Source organism: Pholcus phalangioides, unplaced genomic scaffold, assembly GCF_987345545.1.
Source record: "Pholcus phalangioides strain wild (caught in Gottingen) unplaced genomic scaffold, Ppha-v1.0 ptg000012l_1, whole genome shotgun sequence".
In the NCBI taxonomy this organism is placed as follows: domain Eukaryota; kingdom Metazoa; phylum Arthropoda; class Arachnida; order Araneae; family Pholcidae; genus Pholcus; species Pholcus phalangioides.
In genome coordinates, this window is record NW_028301605.1 from 10,611,497 (window position 1) to 10,633,468 (window position 21,972).

The following is a 21,972-nucleotide window of genomic DNA, read 5'->3' on the forward strand; positions in this document are numbered from 1 at the left end:
AACATAGACACTACTTTACCGTACACCAGCTCTGGTCATATCGCTATACGACAATTTCTAATTAGTGGAGTTGGATGGGAAATGAAGTCGCCATCTATCAGTGGTAGCTCGGTAGGTAATGCACTTGTTTTCGATGTTCTTTCCCCAGCTTCGAACCCGTGGACTTTGGCGATAGCCATCATAATGAAAATCGAGCTTCTTACCACTGCCTCACTCGGGTGCTTAAAAAAGTACTGGAACAAGGATTCCAGAGAGCATGGATATCGTATCGCAGCCTGAAGTTGACTGAGGAAGTTTCTTCAAAACACGGATATTGTTTTCAGGAATCCAAAAACATGGATATATTATTTCATACCTTGTGCTGAGAAGGCTCCCTTAGGACATGGATATTGTTTCAAGAGCTCTAGAGAACATTGATATTTTTTCATTACCTAAACTAAGAAGACTTCTTCAGGACAAGGACACGAATGTTGTTTGACGGTGTTCCAGAGAACATGGGATACCGTTTTCACAACCTTGAGATAACTGAAGAGGCATGTTTGGAACTTGAATACTGTATCATCGATAACAGGGAAACATTGATATTCTGTCTCAAGAGCTCCAAAGAACACGGATATTGTCACAAGGAATCCAGGTGGTATTGTGTTTAAAGGGTCCCCAATTACATGAATATTCATCCCAGAGTCCCTAGAAGCATTTCTCAATCATCACGTATCCGTTAAACCAACACGCTGATAACCATAAATCAACAGGGCTCACAAAAATAGCCAATCTTCATATTTTCCCCTTTAATTTCCACTTTTTAGGACACATCCAACGGACTTTTTGGGCTAGTCTACCTTCAAACACCACGTTCCTACTACATGAATAGTAATTATGAAATATTATAAGAGCGAAAATGTTGAGAAACGCTGCCGTCCATGTCGTAAAGTAACATTCTCCATTCATTTTAGAAAGAAAGGAGTATTGAAAAATTGTATTAACAGGAATGTAAATATACGCGTAACCATCATAGTCTTTTTTTTTCTTCAGAATATGACGCGAAAATAACCTTACGCTCGAAATAAAAAACGAACCAGGCCAATGGCATTATATAGTGAAAACAAAATAAAGCCTTCTCGAGCACAAAAAAAAGGGATCGGTAAACGATATTTTCAACTAAACTTAGAGAGGAAAAAAAACAACATCAAAACTTTTCGGTACAAGTTCAGTATATAGACCCCAATGGAATGAAAAAAAGAAACGGCAAAATAAGCAAGCAATTGAGGAGAAAGGGTTCGAATCCAGCCGAAAACATATAAAATAAGTAAAATAGCGGGGAGAGTTTTTTGAAGAAAGCATACCCCCGTAAAAAGGGAAAAAAAAATTCGATATGCATTTTGTGAAGAGGGTGGCATCTTAAGAATCGATACAGCTGTGTTTGTATTTCCAACATCTTTCAGGGTTCCAGAAAATGTGTGTGTGTGTGTGTCTGTATATGTGCTCTGTCTTTTTCCCAGGGACTTAACCAAATGTTTCCAATGATTCTCACAAGGAAAAAAAACAACAACTTCGATTTTCCTTTCTTTTCCATCAAATTTTTGTGCATCTATCCCCGAAGCTATTGGAGAAAACATAAAATTCAGTTTTAGACGGATACAAACAGCGATAAATGAAATTTCCACTGGAAATAGGAATATGATTTTTTTTTTCTTTTAGGAAAATTGATATCCCATCAGGATCATCGTCGATCATCGATTGTTTCTTTTGTTCAAGACCGTTTTTAAAAAGAATTAAGATCTTTGTGTGAATCGATGTTTCGTTTTTTTTAACTTTCCACGGTTGTTACGGATCTCATTACAGGTTGTCTGCGATTAAACAGTTTCCAGTAAAAAATGTACATCCTTTCCTTGATTTTCTTCGACTGAAGCTCGTGGAGAAAGAAATGTAATCCAAAATCTTAACTTCCAAAATGTTTTCTGTTTCCCAATTTCCCCCTTGCCAAAATTTCCTCCACCTATTGTCAAATATTTTGATATATCCATGACTTTCGCAAAATATTTTATATTTTCCTTGACTTTCCCCGACCATTTTTCATTTCTGTAACTTTACATGATTTTCATGGACACTGGGGACCCTGTTAAAGTTGCCAATGTTTTGTAACCACCCCCCCCCCCCACACCCCATCAGAAAGTTATGAAACTTTGAAATGTCCTAAGGAAGAGATTGGAAAGAAATTGAGAGAAAGAAGAGATTGGAAAGAAATTGAGAGAAAGAAGAGATTGGAAAGAAATTGAGAGAAAGAAGAGATTGGAAAGAAATTGAAAGAAACAAGAGATTGGAACCAAATTGAGAGAAAGAAGAGATTGGAACCAAATTGAGAAAAACAAGAGATTTGAACCAAATTGAGAAAAACAAAAGATTGGAACCAAATTGAGAGGAAAGAAGAGATTGGAACCAAATTGAGAGAAAGAAGAGATTGGAATAAAAATCGATAGAAACGAGATTGGAATAAAAATCGATAGAAACGAGATTGGAACCAAATTGAGAGAACGAAGAGATTGGAATGAAAAATCGAGATAAACGAGATTGGAACCAAATTGAGAGAAAGAGGAGATTGGGACGAAATTGAGAGAAAGAAGGGATTGGAAAGAAATTGTGAGGAAGTAGAGATTGGAACGAAATCTAGAGAGAGAAGATATAAGAAAGCAATTGATGGAAAGAAGAGATAGGAAAGAATTTATGAGAAAGAAGAGATACGAAAAAATTTATGAGAAAGAGGAGATAAAAATAAATTAAAAGAAATAAGAGGCAGGAAAGAAATTGAGAGTAACAAGGGATAGGAAAGAAAAATCAAAAGAAAGAAATTGAAAAGAGATTTAGGGAAAAGGATGGCCTACAGGAAAAAAATTTCGAGGAAAACAAATGAAAAAAAAAGGAATTCGGGAGAAACAAAAAAAATAGAAAAGAGATTGAGAAGAAAATGATGTACGAAAGAAATTGAGGGAAACAGGAGATTAAAAAAGAAATTGAGAGGAAAAAAGGAGCGTTCAAAGTAGAATTTAAAAAAAAAAATGTCAATGAGTAAAATTTCCACTTTTCTTTCTTGTCTCAAAGAAATTCATCTTCTAAAATTTTGACAAAAATTCATCGATACATCGGTGATTAAAAATCTTAATTTTTGTGTCTTTCCGAAGTCTAAAAATTTTTTTGACACAGTAAAAAAAAAAGTGGAACATTTTCTGATGGAATGACCGTTCCAAAAACTAAATAATTGTCTGATGGGTAACTAAGCTTGTGCAGACAGCTCAGAATCCACCTAACTTTCAATCTCACAGTCAAGTTATTGCAAGCTCCAAATTCAGCCAACAGAACTGAAATTATCACCAAGATCCAAATGAATTAAGATACCCTCTTTCTCCCTTATAGAGCTAAACATGATTATGGGCGAACAATCTACGTCCGAATTAAATTCCAGGCTACAACATGGATGTTTAAACATGCAAATATTTACTTCGAATATCGATAATTACCGAGCATCAAATGATTTTAAACAATCAAAAATTCAATTTTTTCAAGTTCCAATGGCCATTAATCCACCAAAAGAGAACCTTTTTCGAAGAATTCTCCCAATTTATTCATTAAATAATAAATTAAAATAATTAAAAAAAACGACAACTCACATTACACTCATGTAAAGCGCACATAAAAACACATGACAAACCTAAAACAAAAATTCAGAAAACAAATCCTAATTATCAATAACCGCTGTAAAAAAAAATGATATTTTTCAATCGTTATTTAACATTGAAAATTAAATTTAATTAATAATCGATGAAAAGAAAGTTACAATGTTCATTTCACGTGATGAAAACGATAATATTTAATTGCCTTTTTCGGAAAAAAAAAATCTGATGAATCAGGGAAGGTGAAAGAGAAAATGAAACGATGTTCGTGATTGGTTTATCCCATCTCTTATACATGATCTGTCAATATCGCAACTGAGAGAAAAAAAAATTATCCATGGAATTATCAGTTATAATTCGGTTGAATTTGGCTGTTAGAGAACATCTTCATCATCATCGTCATGGAAGCTTTTCTCATTCCGTACCAGTAATAAAACTCAAAATTACTCATCAATTATTAGAAATTTTAAATCCATTAAAAATGATAATTATGATGATTTTATTATCCAAGAGAATTCAACAGTAATAATTATCATTCTTCTTTTTAATAGATATTTACATATAATTTTGATTTATTCCCCAGAGCTCAATTTATATTACTCAATGTTATAAAGCCAGGATATCTAGCAAATTCTCGCCAACTACAACCAATTTTCGCCAATTACGGACCAAATTGCATATTATCAGGAAGTGCACAACCTTTTCAGTCCGCTGCCCAGAGATTTGCGGCATTTCTTCCGCTCGCTCGCCAGAAGCTTATGTACAAAGCGTGCCCATATGGCCCGTATTTTACGGGATATTCGCGTAATTTTGGCTGTCCCAACTTTTCGTCCCGTTTTTTTCCCTTATTTTCGTAACTTCTCAATTGCATTATGATAGTTATGGCTCTATCAAAATTAATTCTAGTCAAATGTATTCATCTCACATATATGTCAAAATTTCAAAAACTTGCTTTTGAAATTTCCCGGCTGTGTATATGCCAACTTTACTTGCCTTTGAAAATGTTTCGGCTGTAAATAGCACTTTGCTTGCCTTTGACAATTTATTCGGTTGAGAATAAGAACTTTACTTGCATTCGACAATTTTTTGGTTAAAGATGGATGCTTTTCTTGATTTTTACAATTTTTTTGTATGTAACTGGCAACTTCCCTTGCCTTTGATAATTTTTTTTTTTGGCTGTTAACTTACAATTTTACTGGCGTTTGGCAATTTTTTTTTCGCTGTAATTGTCAATTTTACTCGCTTTGAGAATCTTTTTATCGGTATCCCGTATTTTTATGAAAGAGAGTCTAGATATTTATCCTGTTGTGAGTATTGATAATTTTCTAACGGAACAATTTCCCTGTGGTGGCCCGCGGGCCTGAGGTTATGCACTCCTGTATCATATAATAGACACCGAAGTGTCTTGTCACCCCTACTCACATCACAATCTTGATTTTCCTCGTGCAAGCTTCCATATACAGTAGAATTTCGGAATTATGAATCAAATATAAATTCATTAACAAAAACGGTGGAAAACAGCCAGTAAAACAAAACGACGGAGAAGTAGAAACATAACTGATAGAAGAAAACATTAATATTCACCCAAGCAATCAATCAATATATAATTTTGTTCCTCAGTTTCTATCTTTTATATATATTTCTACCATTCATATTTGTAAAATCAGCCGCATTATTTTGTCAAAATTATTATTATCATATTTTTTTTTTTGCATGTAAAGATTTGTTCACAGTGAGTCCAATGGCCAACCCGCAGCCATTTTATAATTTTTTTCCAAATAAATTTCTTTTCTTTTTTTTTTGACACATCAGTTTTGCTCATAATTTGTGGTCGCTGTCCCTGTTATTATCATTATTTTTATGCTTAACAAGCTTCTCTTTAATTATCATCATTTTTTTTTTCCTTCCTGTTCCTGTATAGTCATCTTTCATCCTATTTCTTTGTTTGAGCAAAAATGGCGGTTTGTGTTCGCTATGACCTCGGGCATAGTTCGGCTTTGCTCGTGACGGATGCTCGGCTGCTCGGGATGTAACTGCTGGTTGTGAGGAGTTTCTTCTGTCTCCTGCATCTTCGGAGGAAGACGAACAGTAAGACGCATCCGCCGAAGACGAAAACCACTTGGGCGATGCCACCGACTACGGCTACGACGTAAATGACTGGGCGGGTTAGGCATAGACCTTTCTCGGACAGTTGAACGGCTTCGACGCCACCATCTAGGAGGAAGAAAAAAATTAATGGGTAATTATTCCAGCAATTTACGAAAAGTTCCCTCACATTGAGCGATCACGCAAACCCCTATAAACAATCACAATATTTCAACACTCTACCGCCAAGGGATCATTCAAGTATTACGTAAGCAGATTTTCAGCCATTTTGGACCCCCCCCTACCCCTTGTCAGCAAAAGTCAGCGAAACACTGACCCCCCCCCCCCTCCGTCAGCAAAATTTCGTCAGCAGCTTAGAATATTTCATGTCTTCAAAAAGGGGTGGTTGATGACGTAAAAAACCTTCAAACCCCCCCCCCCCTTGTCATCAAAAGTCAGCAAATCCGAACCCCCCCCCCCCCGATGTTGACGTAATATCTTAATGACCCCTAAATTAGAAGTATGATTAGGACCAGATCTTGAACTACGCTGCCGCAGAACGCGCCAACTGAAGGGTACGAGTGTTTTTTTTTTACCACCAAAACATTATTCACGTGCATTGAAAAATATCCAGAACCAGGCCTGAGTACGATGGTCAGGTAAGATTTTTTTATTATTAATATTTCCAATCATAAAACCGCAACCCACTTATTCGAAGAATACGGAATCAGAAATCGCCAAAATATGACGACCTTGCACACACATCACGAAACAGTTCAGAGGTGTCGCAAGTTCGATACCCGGTCCGTCCTTGTCAGAAACTTTCCTAGCGCAGGGGTACAACAGAAACGGAGACATCACCACGGAAAAAGATTGCTACCGCTGGGTGTCCCATAACGAGGGATAGCGCACCAACTTCTCCGTGAGTATGAAGAAGGCTAAAGTTCGGAATCGGAAATAAATTGTAGGTCCCGGCCTAATTAGGCCTCGTGTGCAGAAAATGACCGTGGTGCGACAAAAATTATCAAATTGATCGCATCACGAAAAACGACAGGGAAACATTTTCCCCTACACACAGGCAGTTATGCAGCAAGAAGTCGTCCATAATTTCTCTCCAAAAGCCTTGTGTATGGTTTGCCTTTCACTTTTTTTCTTTTAATGGTGGAAGAGTTCATTTCCCAGAACGATTTGTTTCGTATTTTTGATTGCACATGTTTCTACACACAATTACATTCTTGTATTATGTCTTTACATTGCGCATATGTGTTTATATTATTTATCACATTTGCGCATATGTGTTTATATATTTACTTTATTTTTCCACATCCTAGCAAATGTCTTTCCATCCTTTTTTGAGAGAGAGTAAAGGTTTATTTGTATGAATAAACTACATACAGCAACATAACAAAAACAACACAACACATGAACTGCACACAAAGTTCATACAAGGGTATGATCTCCCAAGGGACCTACGTCCGTCCAGGGCAGATCCATGAAAATAACACCAAAATATTTTCTCGTGGCAACACATCGTTTAATATATACACGTATGTGTTACACTCCTTGGGTTACTTGAAAATTTTTTTCTCCTTTTTGGTGGCACTGGCATACATTGCATAAACATACGCTGAAATTATTGGCATTTTGATTTAAATCAGTAGAAATGTTTTTGTCTTAAGGCTCACTATATCATCCCCCCCCCCAATTTTAGCGGTAGAGTTTTAGGACAATCTGCCAATTCTCTCAATGAAAATTTTTGTCGGAAAAAGCCAAAATCGTGGTGACCGATACATCAAATACAAACGGAAAAGGTGTCCGTTCACCAAAAATGTAGAAAATATCTCGAAATCAACGAATTTCTTTTGCCTTGCCGTAGTAGAATGTATCTGGTCATGCAAGAGTTTAGCAAATCTCTATAGGACAATACGTAGCACACCTACTACTCGTGTTCAAACGCACACCATCAACACCAAACCAGAATATGACTACCCACTCTGTCCCCAAAGGGGATGTAAGTGGTTAAGAGATCATACTGGAAAAGCCTTACAGCATCCAGGCCGGGAGAGTCACCACCTCATTGGGGGGGGGGGGGGGGCTGACAGGGCTCTAGCTCTGGAGCCCGGGATAGTTATCATTTTTTGTTTTTTCACGCTATAAATTAACTACAGAAGGGTCCCGTGAAAAGTCTGAAAGGGGGCCCCGCAAAAGATCCCAGCCTAGGGTCCCCGCTCTCATGACGCAGAGGTCGCAACAGCAGCAACCAACCCCCAGAGCAATTAGAAAAACCAGCACAAAGCCCGAACGCCTAGAAACATCGTTAAGTTGCATGTAAATATTGAAACGTAATCCACGCTGATCACATGATTTTCCGCCATGAAAATCTGAATTTTCTGCTCTTCAACTTGATCTGCTTCATTTCAGCAATCCCGAAATGTCTCAGGTTCTTGAAACTTTCTTATTTTGGCTCCCACGATCCCGGATACCCTTGTAAGTTATTTTTTATACTGGTAACATGTTTTCCTCCTCCCTTCCTCTCCGTCCTGTCAATCAACTGCCAGTGGGAGGAGTCAGCTTTTGCTCAATGTCTGATAACAGAAGGTTGGGAAAGAAAGGATGATTTCTCTTTCCCTTAGAGGTTGTATACATTTGTGCTTACTGCATAGATATTCAACTTGGTCACCTTTCACAGTACTTCTTAAGATTCTGCGATAGAATGCATTACAAGTGCAATTCTTCAGAAGTTTTCTGACCATAGCCACAGTTGTGGCATATTGCTGTCACGAGACGGTCGAACATATTCAGAAAAACAAAATGATTCCCTGAATTTCAAATCTCTTTTCATTATTGGGTCAGGAAGATTCACAACCATTTCGGTCAATTGTTGACTGTGGATTTTCCACGAATCGTTCATCGCAGATCTTCCCCCATATGACTTTCAGAACCAACAATAACATTTTTGTCCACCCCATATATTCAATACTACATCAATACACTTTCAAGCCTGAACAAAAGACACAAAGGAACCCCAGTATAACAAGTAGAATCACTGAATATAACAATTCAGAAACTCTCGCCATGTGCCGTTGTATATATCTTCCAAATGCCTTCGAGCCATAAAAAAACAACAAAAACGCACACGTAATTGAAACACAAGTTTTTGTGACTTTTTTTTTCTCCGAGGGGGCCCTTCAAAACAAAAAGAAAGACCCCGCGTACAAATTGTTTCTTCCGTAACTGTCTCAGGGCCACATCCGGGATACACCCACACCACATATATACATCCATCTTGAGCTATAGTTTCCTCACCCTTAGGCAGAATACGCAATTTGTTTCAAATTTTTTGACAGCTGACAACACGACATAAAAATAGAATAAAAAAAAGACAGGAAAATATAGGAGAAAAAAAAAGGATAAAAATGACATTTCTGGGGCATGTGTCCCATTCTTTTCTCTTCTTCCCTGCCTACACCCTTAACGTCTCGCCCTAAGGCCCTAAAGAGAAGTCACAACAACAGCAACATTATACGTCATAAATTGAAGTGAAATTTCACGGACATTTTGTCGCAAAAGATGACCAGGAACAGAATTTCATGCTCTTTTTGTTTGTGCCGTTAAAAGTCTGTCTTCTGTTTGAAAACTGAATGAAGTTTAAACAGGAGACATTTGACATTTCATACGACTTTTTTTCTTCCTTGGACTTTCAGGTCGGTGTGTATGTCATCAGATGTGACATTTAGACTGACTTCATTTTTGATAATTATCGGAAAAAACGTCGTGATCAAATAGAAAAATCTCCGTTAGTCATCGTTTTCTGATATCATTAATATATCGATTGGTCTTACCTTTCGATGTGCTGAACTTCCTGGGATGTCCACTACCGCTGCCGCCACCGCCGACAGGAGGCGTCTTGGAACTGCTTACGAGAAACATGGGACTTTCCATTGTGACGTCGGTGACTATGTCCCCGGCCTGCAGCTCCAGAGTCCTCGTGTCTGCGACGTCACGTGACCTTTTGCGTCTTCCGTACGAGTTGTGTACGTCGTTAGTGTTCTGGTCTTCGCACTTGGTCTATACAAAGACATAAAAAAAAACAAAAAAATGTTTCATAGTTTCCTTTTTTATAACGATTGTATGACATTGAAATAATTCAAAATTTATGCAATAGTTGAGTATGAATACGATTCGTAGCGTTTATGTCACGTGACAGAAGTTGCAAAGTGAGTGGTGTAACACGCGATATTGAGATGCATATTTTTAACGTATGTGCTATGCACAAAGCCCGAAATACAGCAGTTTGTGAATTGGCCGGCAATTTCGCGTGTTGGCTAATTTCAATGTACCTATTCTGTTGACCAGCCAATGTTCGATAATAACTCCCCCCCCCCCACCCCGAGGAGCGTGGTGGTAAGATGCTCGTCTACAACCGTGACTTTGAGAGAAAGCTGTCTTGCACAACAACTCTGGACCTGAGCGGTCATCAATCAATCGATCTAACACCACCCCAGTATCGAACCGGGGGAAAGAATATAGATAACAGTCTATTTTTTCCTAACGAGGCGACCACCGATGGATGGCGCCTTCTTTTCTAACGTGGTAAGCCGCAGTTTAGCGGCAGTGAATTGTAGTATAGTGGTTTGCCCGGAGTTGGTGTGTGGTGGAGTATCCATGTCCAATTCTTAACCTCGTGATTTGCCCAGCTACTACGTGAAATGGCATGGAATGGTCAGCCGAAGTCGGATGAAAAAAGCATGATGTTAAATTTATTTTTTGTTATTATTTATTATCATTACTTGTTACAACAAGTGTAACCGTAAAACCAGAAACAATAGCTGTACCGCCTACCGGACCGGAAGAATAAGTCACAGAAGGATAACTTCTTCCGAAAACAGCATTCGAATGGAATTTAATCGTCACAAAATGCCACCATTCTCTGTCAGCACGTGCACGCCACTGTCAAACCAGAAGCGACAGATGCGCCGCCTACTAGACTGTCTTACATAAGAACATCGAATTTTGGCCAGAGATTTTCAGCCCGGATATATAGGTGAATGTGACCTGCTCTGCCAAACGAAAGGGAGTGATAGACGAGCCCAAGTAGAACATGAAAGACCCAACCCAAACCAGTCCTATCTCGAACCATTTTCGAGTTATATAGGATAGATATATAGATAGAACCCTCTCACAACCCCGGACTGACGCAAAGCAACTCACTTCGGTTTATGATTTTGGAAGAAAACTTTTTCAAATCTGAAAACAAAGCGCGAATTTGTAAAGTTCCTGAAAGACATACAATCAAACTAAGTTCATATCTGGGAAGAACCGGAAAAAACCTATAAGAAATGGCACCGATTGCGTAAGAATATTCGGATTTGATGCCGATCTATAAAGAACGGCGATGATCAAAAAATCGAATTGTCTAACCACATAAAATTTTTTATCGTCAATTCCGCAAATACCCTTCTAGCTACAACTGCTCCATATTTACCTATAACTTGTCCATTGCATCAGCATCCGAAAGATAAAGAAAGATAATACAAAATAAAGATGCCTAATCGGGGGGCGGTGGTTAAGGAGAAATTTAGATTCCATCTACTGTATTATGTTGAGGATAAATTTAGCTTTTTATTCGCGACATTTCGATGACATCATTGAAATCGGCGTTTGTCCAAGTAGACATTCGACGAAAATTCGGAATCGGTGGTTATAGATTTTGGCAAGAATTTAATTTTGCAGAAAAAAAATCCTATTAGGCGAAAAGAGAAGTACAGTCGGCCCCCGTATTCGCGGTGTCCATATACGCGGTTTCCGTATTCGCGGGTTTTTTTTTTTTTTTTGACAACACTCAGCAATCGTTATTCACGTGTTTTCATTACAAAGTTTGAGTTGTGCTTGTATAGGATGGCTCGTTCTAGTTTTACTGATAATGCTTTGAAAAGGTAAATAAAAGTGAAAACTTGACATGAAAAATTGGATATTGTACTGACTATACTTGATGAAAGTAAGTCAATAACTGCTGCGATCCGCCATTACGGAATCAACGAAGCTAGGTGAGATATATCAAGGAAAAGTAATCTGAAATTCGTTCAGCTGTAGCTGCACCCGTGGAAGTCGGAACTATGCAGCGCCTGCAGGATCTATGTGTTTCTCGTACAGAAAATGCTGTTTTTTGTGGGTACAAGACTGCTACAAAAAGGTATTCCAATTGATTGTAATATTGTAACAGAAAAAGCAAAAATTTTTACTCTTCTATAAGGAATGGGCTGGTGAAACGTCTATTTCATCAGAATTTTATGCAAGTTAAGGTTGGTTTCATAGGTTTAAGAAACGATTCGGATCACGCAATGTGAAAGTCACTGGCGATCAAGCCTCAGCCGACCAAGAGGCAGCTAGAAAATTTCCAGACTTGTAGAAAAGTATTGAAGAGAAGGGTTATGTGCACCTGAGCAGGTTTTTTACGCTGACGAAACTACACTATTTTGGAAGACAATGACGTAAAGAAGTTAAGTAAGAGAAAAAAAGTGAGCTCATGGTTTTAAGGCAAGTAGAGATAGAATTATTATGTTGTTTTGCGCAAATGCGTATGGGTACATGATAAAGCCCACCTTTATTTTCAAATCTGCGAATCTGCAAGCATTGAAGGGAAAGGGTAAATCAAAGCTCCCAGTATTTTGGACGAACAATGAAAAGGCTTAAACTACGAAAACTCTTTTCCTGGATTGGTTTAAACGGTGTTTCGTTCCGGATGTTAGGAGGTACCTTGGGAGTGAATACGTGCCATTCAAAGTTCTTTTGATACTGGATTGACGGAGGGCGAATTAATGCAGCTGACTGGTTCTGAAACTGAAGCGATACCAGATGAAAGATGAAGAAGATCAAGATAGAGATGTCGAAGACAAGTAACATAGCGGAAGGGATTCGCAAGCTCAAATCAGCAATAGATTATTTTCATAACATAGATCCCTACATTTTACGTTCTTCACATGTAGAAAAATTAGTAGAGAAAGCCTTGTCAACATATTCCAACATACTTGATGATATGAAGAAGACACGGCAAACAGAAAAGTCACAATGTTCTTTCAGAAAACATCGCCAACAATCACTGCACCCTCTTTTACATTCCTTTCTACCTCTGCGTCACCCTGCTCTTTCTCGTGATATTTAGTAAACGAGATATACAAAGGAAAACCTATGGTTTCGGTTATTCGCGGATTTACGTATTAGCGCGGTCACCCTCGGAACGTAACCCCCGCGAATACGGGGGGGGGGGCGACTGTATGCAATAAAACTAAAAAATATGCATTTTAAAAATGCTTTAAAAAATATTCCCTAATATGAATAATAATCAATGGTAAGATATTTTCTTGAAATTTGATTAAATTTGAAGGACGGAAAGATAAAAATAATCTTGCAAACATCAGTGCAATGTCATCAATATGTATGAAAAATTTTAAAAATATGCACTTATTCTAAAATTTCGGTGATTTTATGCATTTATATGCACTATCTATTAAATGTTAAAATATGCAATTCCATATGCTTTTGCATTCAACTGGGCTCTAATTATTATTATCAGAAAACTCCACGATCAAACACGTGGACAATGATCTAAGCTCTAACAAAAATAAAAAATCATTAATAATTATCACTCTAGCAGATTATCAAACGCACCTTCATCTCATTGCCTTGTTTGATTCGCTTATTATTATCCATCACCTCAGCAAACAACAAAAAAATGGCCGAAAACACTATCGAACTCATTTGAATTCCAACGCTCCATTTGACGTCGAATATCGAAAACGTGACTCAAAAATGCTAATTTCCATTCAGCAAGTCTAGTAAATAGCAATTTTCTCAGAAAAAATAAAAAAAATAGAAATTTCCGATAACGTGAAATCAAAGACTTAGAAATTTCCATTAATGATACACACAGACGGCGACGCAAATAATGATTACCTACACACATGCCCCTCTATTTCCAGACCACGTGGACTCTACTTCCATTATCTGTACGGCTCGACAAGCATATATATATATGTTCATTTCCATAAATATGCATTAACGAAGCATTCATTTCAAAATTTCTGAGCAAAGAACAGCTTTTAGTACAGTTGAGTATTCTTTCAATTTTAATATTTTTGTTAAAAAATAAACGATACTGGGATCCATTAGAAACGATAGGATGGTAATTGATATTATAAGGGAAGTGTGATATATCCCTATTTTTTCTTTTCAGTTCGGTCACACCCAAATCGATTCTTCGAAATTCTTATTGGAGATCGACACGGATTGGCCTCCGATTCTTATACCTGCGATTGTAGGGTAAACTGCCGATTAAATACGGTTGTTTGATTCTTTTTGGTCGAAAGTAATTTTTCCTTATATTTAATAAGTATAATTATGATTTTGATAAATAATTATTTATAAAAAATTTTAAATTATAAATAATTTGAATAAATTATAATTTTTATAAATAACATATATATATATATATATATATATATATATATTTTGCTATGAGCTTTTTTTTAAGTCAAGCTCACTGACATTTATAAATCCGAGTTCTTAATCTAATGACTGCTTTAGTTTTGCAGTTATGAATGATTCTCATAGAGGGCGCTACTAACTGGCTTGGTTTCGTTTTCGCCGCCCGGTGTCGATCTTGTTTTCCGCAGAGGTTCTTTGTGGTTTAAAACGTCGATTCACATTGATAATTGCGATGATAACTTTTCTTTACGCGTACACCGTCCGTATAAAAGTTCCTGGACCCGAGAAGTGAAATACGTATGTAAATCCCCTGTAAGTCCTAATGCGACCTTTATCTCATCAACCGTTCGTATTAGACGCTACGGTCTTCAACCTTTTTCTAGTCGCGAGCACTGCCCGTACCCATCATCAAAAGGAAGATGATGAGTACCGGCTTGAGATACCATTGCATGAAATCAGTGTGATTTCAATCCACCAGTTCAATTTGTACTACGTGTTAACGTGGGACGTTGATCATCATCGCTCGCGAGTACGAAATCAGACCAGAGCTTCGAGAACTCTCGGTGCTTCAGGGAGAGCACCGTGGTGCTCGCGAGCAACAGGTTGAAGATACCCAGAGGTAAAGTTCTGATTCAAAAAAAAATATGCTCACAATGTGTACAAAAATTACTGTATACCAGTTTCCGAGAGTAAGAATACAGTATGTCATGGAATAACAAAGAAATCCAAATTTTTATATGGTACCCCTGTCCTCTATCTTCCAATTAGGAAATTTTTGCCCTGTCTCGCGTGAGGCTAACAAAAAATATTCCGTGTTTCTAACTAATTCGCTGACAAAATCGAATTCAAAAATCACAGAAAACTTGGGAAACACATTAAAAGCTAAAATACATAATGCTCCTTTCTCTCATTAATGCTGTCCTTTCCCCACTATTTTCTCTGATTTTGAATTCAAATATCTCGGCGAATATTGCTTATATATACTTGCACTTTGAAAAAACAATGGTTTTTATTTTCACTCGCAAAACCAGTACACAGTGATTCCTAAGCACATTTCGAGCACGTTTTTTTTAAATTATAACCGTACCTCCACGACGAACGACGGTGAGATAAATGCTGCAAACTAAATAAATGCCCAAAATAAAGTCAACCTAATTTCTAGATGAAAGTTCGATATCCATATGGTTTTGCCAAAAATATCAATTATTATATTCATAGGACCCGATTATCTCAGCAATAAACCAGGGGGTTGATGAAATGCCTATTATTTTACTTGAGAAAAGTATGTTTTTTTCCTGATTTCCTCACCTTTTTTTATAAGCACCCAATTTATAAGAACAAAATTAAATCAATTCTTATGGTCGATAATTTACATAAATTTTCCAGCATTGAAGGAAATACTTACAGCCGTGCAGAGATCCAAACAAAACGAAACTGTAAGCTGGAATTTGACGGTACTTTCCGAAGCGAACTTGAAAGCCTGGAATGGAGCGACCAGGGATTTGCTGTCATCCGATTTACCGAGTGCTGGGAATATCGATGATTCCACTGGGCAACTTTATAGAAGAGATTTAAGGAGAAGAAAAATATTCATATACGCATTCGAAAACATTACATGAGAATATGTAACACGCGATATATTTTTAAAAGAAAGAGAGATGGTTTTTACCCTCTGTCGTCGATTAACATGACGGTCTCGGTCCCTCGTCCACTACGAGCTAATAATCCACTGCCGAAAATTCCGAAAACACCTTGTGGAAAAAAAAACACACAAATATAGTAGGTAATAACATAGATGATACATTGGATATCACTTTTAATGATCACTGTACGATTAATTACAGCCTCAAAAGTAGACTCTTCTTACCGCAAATTGCTGACGAACCGTTGATCCTAGAGACATACTTCGAACTAGAAAAGTATTGAAATAACGTGTAGACTTGAAATACGTCGTTTACATTTAAAGGGGTTGTACAGTTATTGAAATACAAAAATTAACTTTTTATACGGACACCCTGTCCTAAAAAACCAAATTAGAAAATTGTTGCCCTGTCTCACCTGATGGAAAAAAATATATTCAGTGTTTCTAAGTGCAATATTCGCTGATATATTCGAATTCAAAAATCACTGAAAGTGGGAGGAAAGAGCATAATGAACTTTTTCGTAAGTTTATGCTGTTGTTCTCCAACTTTTCCCAGATTTTTGAATTAAAATATTTTCAGCGATTATTTTACTTGTGCAGTTTTGTGAAGTTTTTCGTTTGCCTCAAAAGAGACAGGGCAACCACTTTCTAATTAGAAGTTAGAAGATAGGGGTGATTGTATAAAAAGTTTATTTATTTGAATAACTATACAATCCCTTGGAATATAAATGACGTATCACGTTATTTTGACACTTTTTAATGATAAAAATACTTCGAATTAATTGGAAGTATTCCTCTAGCATTTGCGGTGCGAGGATTCAGCAATGCATCCTGTATATCGTCGGCGTTTAAGAAAAAGTCACCAAGAGTCCACTAAAAAGATTTGGCGGACTACAGCAGGGAATTATGATTTCCAATTCAGTGCTTTATAATACAGGGTGGGCAAAAAGTCCGTAGAAACTTTAAAAATGAATAGAAACCGGAAAAATTGCCGGAATAAAAACGGTTTGCAGGGTTAGCATTGATAGGTCAAGGAAATATTTTTAAGACTAAAAACTTGAGTTAAAAAAAATAACTCAAAACAGTCGATAGATGGCGCTGGTATGAGCGACTTCGGTGGAAATATGCAAATGAGACGATTATAAGAACTAAAAGCTCCTACTCCACAACCAATTCACCATTGTGAACCGTGTATGTGCACCTGCTGCACTCTGCCGTTGCTAGATTTGTAACTCGCCTACAATGTGTTATCCTGTGGTGTAGGATAACACATAATGTAGAACAAATACTGCTGTAATGAACGATTTGGAGGCATCCTATTCGTTATTTGTATATCTTTTCTTTGACTTGTTATTTTTTGTCTTTCTGTCTTTCATACCGGAAGTAAAATGGCATATTCCTGAATTTCTGTGCGTTTTGAGTCAGCCTCCTCTCGTAGAAGATGCATTTTCAAATGGCAGACTGATTCGCGTTCACGATTCCAAGTTGGAAAACCACAAGAACCCAATTTCATCCGACCACTACTGTGCCGTATTCCGCGGCATAAGTCCCGCAATGTGAGTCCATCATGATGACTTCCTGACTGCACAGTGATAGATAGTTGCCTTTCTTGCGGGACACACTGTTGAAGTGTTCATCTGGAACGCTGTACCGATAGAGGCATGAACTGTATTCTTGGCTGTCGTGGCTACTACTACTTAACCGTACAAGCACCTCGTACGTATCTCTTTTCGGCTGTTCTATCGAATTCGTACATACCGGAGAATATGTGTTATGAGTATGTGTGTGGCCCCCAACGTATTTATACGAAGGCTATAGCACTGGCTTCTTCTTCTAAACCAAGCCCAAACTGCGATCTCTCGCAACGTGGGCATTTTTTATTACCGTTTCACTGAGTTATAAATGCGTTCTACTGGAAATGCTTGTGCCTTTTTGGGAGTGAATTGTCCTTTTATTATTTTTTGTACCGTTGCACTCCACATACTGATTTGGATTCTTCTCGAAAGCTGTAGGTCGCACGGATTACTTTCTTTAACGCTTTCTCATGTGCGGAAAGTGTTCAACAGAAATTATACGGTTTTGATAGATGACCTCTCACGCCCAGAGCTGTTGTGCACGACAACTTCCTCTCTTCACCTCCTATACGGCTGGGTCGCGTCTAAGAGCATCTTATATTTATTTACCAAATAAAATAATTATATACATTCTATGGAAACAATCTAAAAGACATCGATCACGATACAATCAGGATTCGGTTTTTATGGAGCATGTTATACACACATTAAAAAAAATGAAACATTATCATATATTTCAAAAATTCTAAACTCTTATGTTTTTGCATAATCTGGTTCGGAAATCACCGTTGGACATGAACATGGCACCCACTATCCGATCATCAAAGTAGAGCCTAGCAGTGCAAAACAGTTTCAGAACAATACAAATCCCTCCACACACGAAGGTGTTACTTATTCTTACCACAGGCGTGTTCTCGTGAAGAAACACGCTTCAAGGGTTTTTTTTCTCCTCTTTACAATTAGTAGGCCTTCACCGCCTTGTTATTAGAACCCCTCCGCAAGAGTTCATGACAAAGGGTTTTGAACAAATATGCCTGCTCTAAACATAACACGTATTACCAAGCTCCTCTGAGGAAAAGAAATTGCTTTCGTGCAGAGAATGGCGTGTGACATAGAATGTATTTTTTTAATAATCAAGCGAGGGATCATGGAAACGTGATCCAAAGATTAAAGAAAGATTGAATTGAGTCAAGGAATTAATTGATATCGGGTATATCTTAGATCTATATTACAAAGTGATTATAATCCAAATATACTTCATAGGCAGACGCGCATTTATGGTTTTGCCGCCTGTGGGCTACACGAATTTCGCGTCGCCCTTCTCCCATTCTAGCCTAATTTTTCTCGACTGCTCTCTCACTGAATTCGCCACCCTGTGCTATATATAACTCGCTTGGCCTCTACCTCACACCAGTCCTGCAAGGACACCTGTGTCGCTAAATCACTCTTTTGGTCACCACCATGCTCACACACACTCTGAGTCACTCTTTTTTTGCCATTCGCATGGTTGCACGCTATTTTGGTCACTCACATACTTGCACATTGTTAGGTCACATTGTTTAGTCACTTATATGCTGGCACCTGTTTTGGTCATTCACATACTTGTACAGATAGATCACTGTTAGATCACTAGCCGTAGATCACTGTTTTAGTTGCTCACGGACATGGTTCTTTGCTTTATGCGGGTCACTCTTTTAATCATTCACACGTTTACACATGCTCTAGGTCATTCTTTTGGTTATTCACATGCTTGCACGCACTCTAGATCATACTTTTTCTCATTCACATGCTTGCACGTGCTCTAGGTCACTCACTAACTTGGTCCCTCACTCTGTAGCTCATTATTCTGGTCATTCACATGCTTGCTCAAGCTCCAAGTCACCCTTTTTTACACTCACGTGCTTGTAAACTCTCTAGGTTACTTTTTGGCCACTGATAGACCTAGTCGTTAGCTTTCTGGCCAATGCAGATTTACTGAGGGTTATAAAAATTTTGCCGCCTTTTTCCATTCTACTAATTTTCTTGGCCACTCATCACTCAAATTTGCCGCCCCTCGGAACTTACCGCCCTGGCTATAGCCCTGTAAGGCCCTCCCCCCTGTAAATACACTATATTACCTAAGCTTTTTTTTTTTGGGTAAGTAACTACTGTTTATAGGCCACGCATACTGTAAAGCCATGTATAAGCTTTAATAAGGCTTTAATTTTGCAGCGACCTCGACCTTTCTTTCCCGCTCAAATTTGCAGACTGCCAGATTTTTCATACACAAATTTCCGCCGCTGTGGTGGTCGAGTGTTTATAGTGACGGACTCGCGATGCGAGGATCTGGGTTCGAACCCCACAGTGGTGGTCGGCTGAAGTTGGTTTTTTGTGGTTCCCAACTTCAAGGCGCAAATGCAAGCCGATCTCCCCGTTAAAAAGTCTCGCCACAGAGAGCAACAGTCCTACAAACAGTACAAATACTCAGGCATTACACTTCACTCACTTCACTTCTGAGATATAGATGGCAGCACTGAAAAATCATACACAACACGAGATACGCACTCAGACTGTTAGGTACACATACTTACACTTCCGGCACAACTCACTAAGTAGTAAATTGCCCATGGCGATAGACCTGAGTTGTGCTCGGCTTAAACAGAAAAAACACAAATTTCCACTTAACACTTTGATCCTGTTTTTATGCACTAATTCATAAAGTGTGATTTCTTTTTTAGGCAAAATATTTCGCTTTGAGCAAAATGGAATGCCTGAAACTTTCTGTAACAGTCTTTATGCTACGAATGTTTGAAGAAGCAAAGTTTGACGAAAAAGGGTTTCAGACATTGATGGACCGGGACCAGCCTCACTTCACATCTCCAAGAGGAGTTTTCAAAGTGTTTCCCAGAGGACGGATGCATCCGGAAGTCCAACAAACTTTTAGCAAGAAAGAAAAGTTAGCAAAGCTTGGGTATATATGTGCGTTTGAGGAAGCAAAAAAGATTCAAAGAAAGCAAAGCTTAGCTGTGTGTGTGGGAGGAAGCAAAAAGCGAAGTACAGCTTGGCTATGAGGGTTCGAGGAGGCTGCATAGATAGCAAAGCTTATCTCTGTGTGTGTGGGAGGAAGCAAAGCTTGACTATGAGTGTGTAAGAAGTAAAGCTTGACTATGAGTGTGTAAGAAGTAAAGCTTGACTATGAGTGTGTAAGAAGTAAAGCTTGACTATGAGTGTGTAAGAAGTAAAGCTTGACTATGAGTGTGTAAGAAGTAAAGCTTGACTATCAGTGTGTAAGAAGTAAAGCTTGACTATGTGTGTGTAAGAGAAGTAAAGCTTGACTATCCGTGTGTAAGAAGTAAAGCTTGACTATGTGTGTGTAAGAGAAGTAAAGCTTGACTATCAGTGTGTAAGAAGTAAAGCTTGACTATGAGTGTGTAAGAAGTAAAGCTTGACTATGAGTATGTAAGAATCATAGCTTGACTGTGGGTGTTTGAAGAAGTATAAAAAGAAACAAAGCTTACTCATAAGTAATTGAAGAAGGAGGAAATGAAAAAAAGTATCTACGATTGCATCAAGAAGGAAAAAATCAAAGGTTGGATATGTGTGTGTTTGAGGGAAACAAAACAGAAGCAAAGCTAGGCTATGAGTGTCTGATTCAGCAAAAAAACAAAAAAAAAACAAAGCTTAGCTATGATTGTTTGGGGGAAGCTGAAAAACAATACTCGACTATGCTGCTTTGGAGACTCCCCAAACAATTCGTAGTCAAGCTTCTTTCAGGAAGCCACAAAGAAGCAGAACATTCAAATAAGCTGTAAAGCAGCAAAACGTTTATGGATGCTATAGAGCAGCAAGACTTGGCTATGCTACTTTAGAGCTTTAGCAAACATTCATAGACAAACATTGAAGAAGCTGTAAAGTAGCAGAACGGTTGAAGAAGCAATGAATCATCAGAACGGAGCTATTAGTGTTTGAGGAGGCAACATCTGATAGAATTCTTCGATTCTTGAAACAACGTCGTAAAATCTCATCAATACTCAGCAAGCATAAAATAAATGAAAATAATGAGAAAGAGAGATCAACGTAAAAAAATTAGTTACTGAATAGGCCAGTACTCTCGGGACAATCCACAGTAACCAAAGATTATCTTAAAGACACCTATAGCACAAGACTCTTTATTAAGTAAAATTGCGGGGTGGTTTGAAGTCAGACTTGAAGTCATACATCTATCAAAAGTCATTGCCGCACCAATTCATTTTCACCCAACAATTCCTTACAGCAAAGAAGACTCCGAAAAACTATGAAAATATTCCCTTTTTGTTTCGCTACAGAACATTCATTTTTCACATTTTTACCGCATCACATTAACCGTGACGGTGTCACTATGATAATCAAATGTAAGACTTCCCACAAATAGATAGGCAGTATCCGTAAATGTATCTTCACGTAGTGAAGCAGCAAGAAGAAGAAAAAAAGTAGAAAGTAATTTACCTGAAAGGCGAATTACAGAGACAAAAAAAATGGATATATTTTTTTTTCTTTTACAAAA

General features: G+C 37.9%; 1 protein-coding gene across 1 annotated transcript in view; it reads right to left on the bottom strand.

Moving 5' to 3' along the window:
- Positions 1–5,376: 5,376 nt before the first annotated feature.
- The window catches only part of LOC149079521 (uncharacterized), a 276,137-nt gene continuing 259,541 nt past the window's right edge, over positions 5,377–21,972 (bottom strand). Inside the window, exons 9-12 of the mRNA XM_089240166.1 lie at positions 15,904–15,985; positions 15,640–15,790; positions 9,593–9,818; positions 5,377–5,879 (exon numbers count right to left, since the gene is read on the bottom strand). Coding sequence (XP_089096292.1) covers positions 5,638–5,879; positions 9,593–9,818; positions 15,640–15,790; positions 15,904–15,985 — 701 coding nt within the window. The 3' untranslated portion in view covers positions 5,377–5,637. The remainder of the gene's footprint in view (positions 5,880–9,592; positions 9,819–15,639; positions 15,791–15,903; positions 15,986–21,972) is intronic.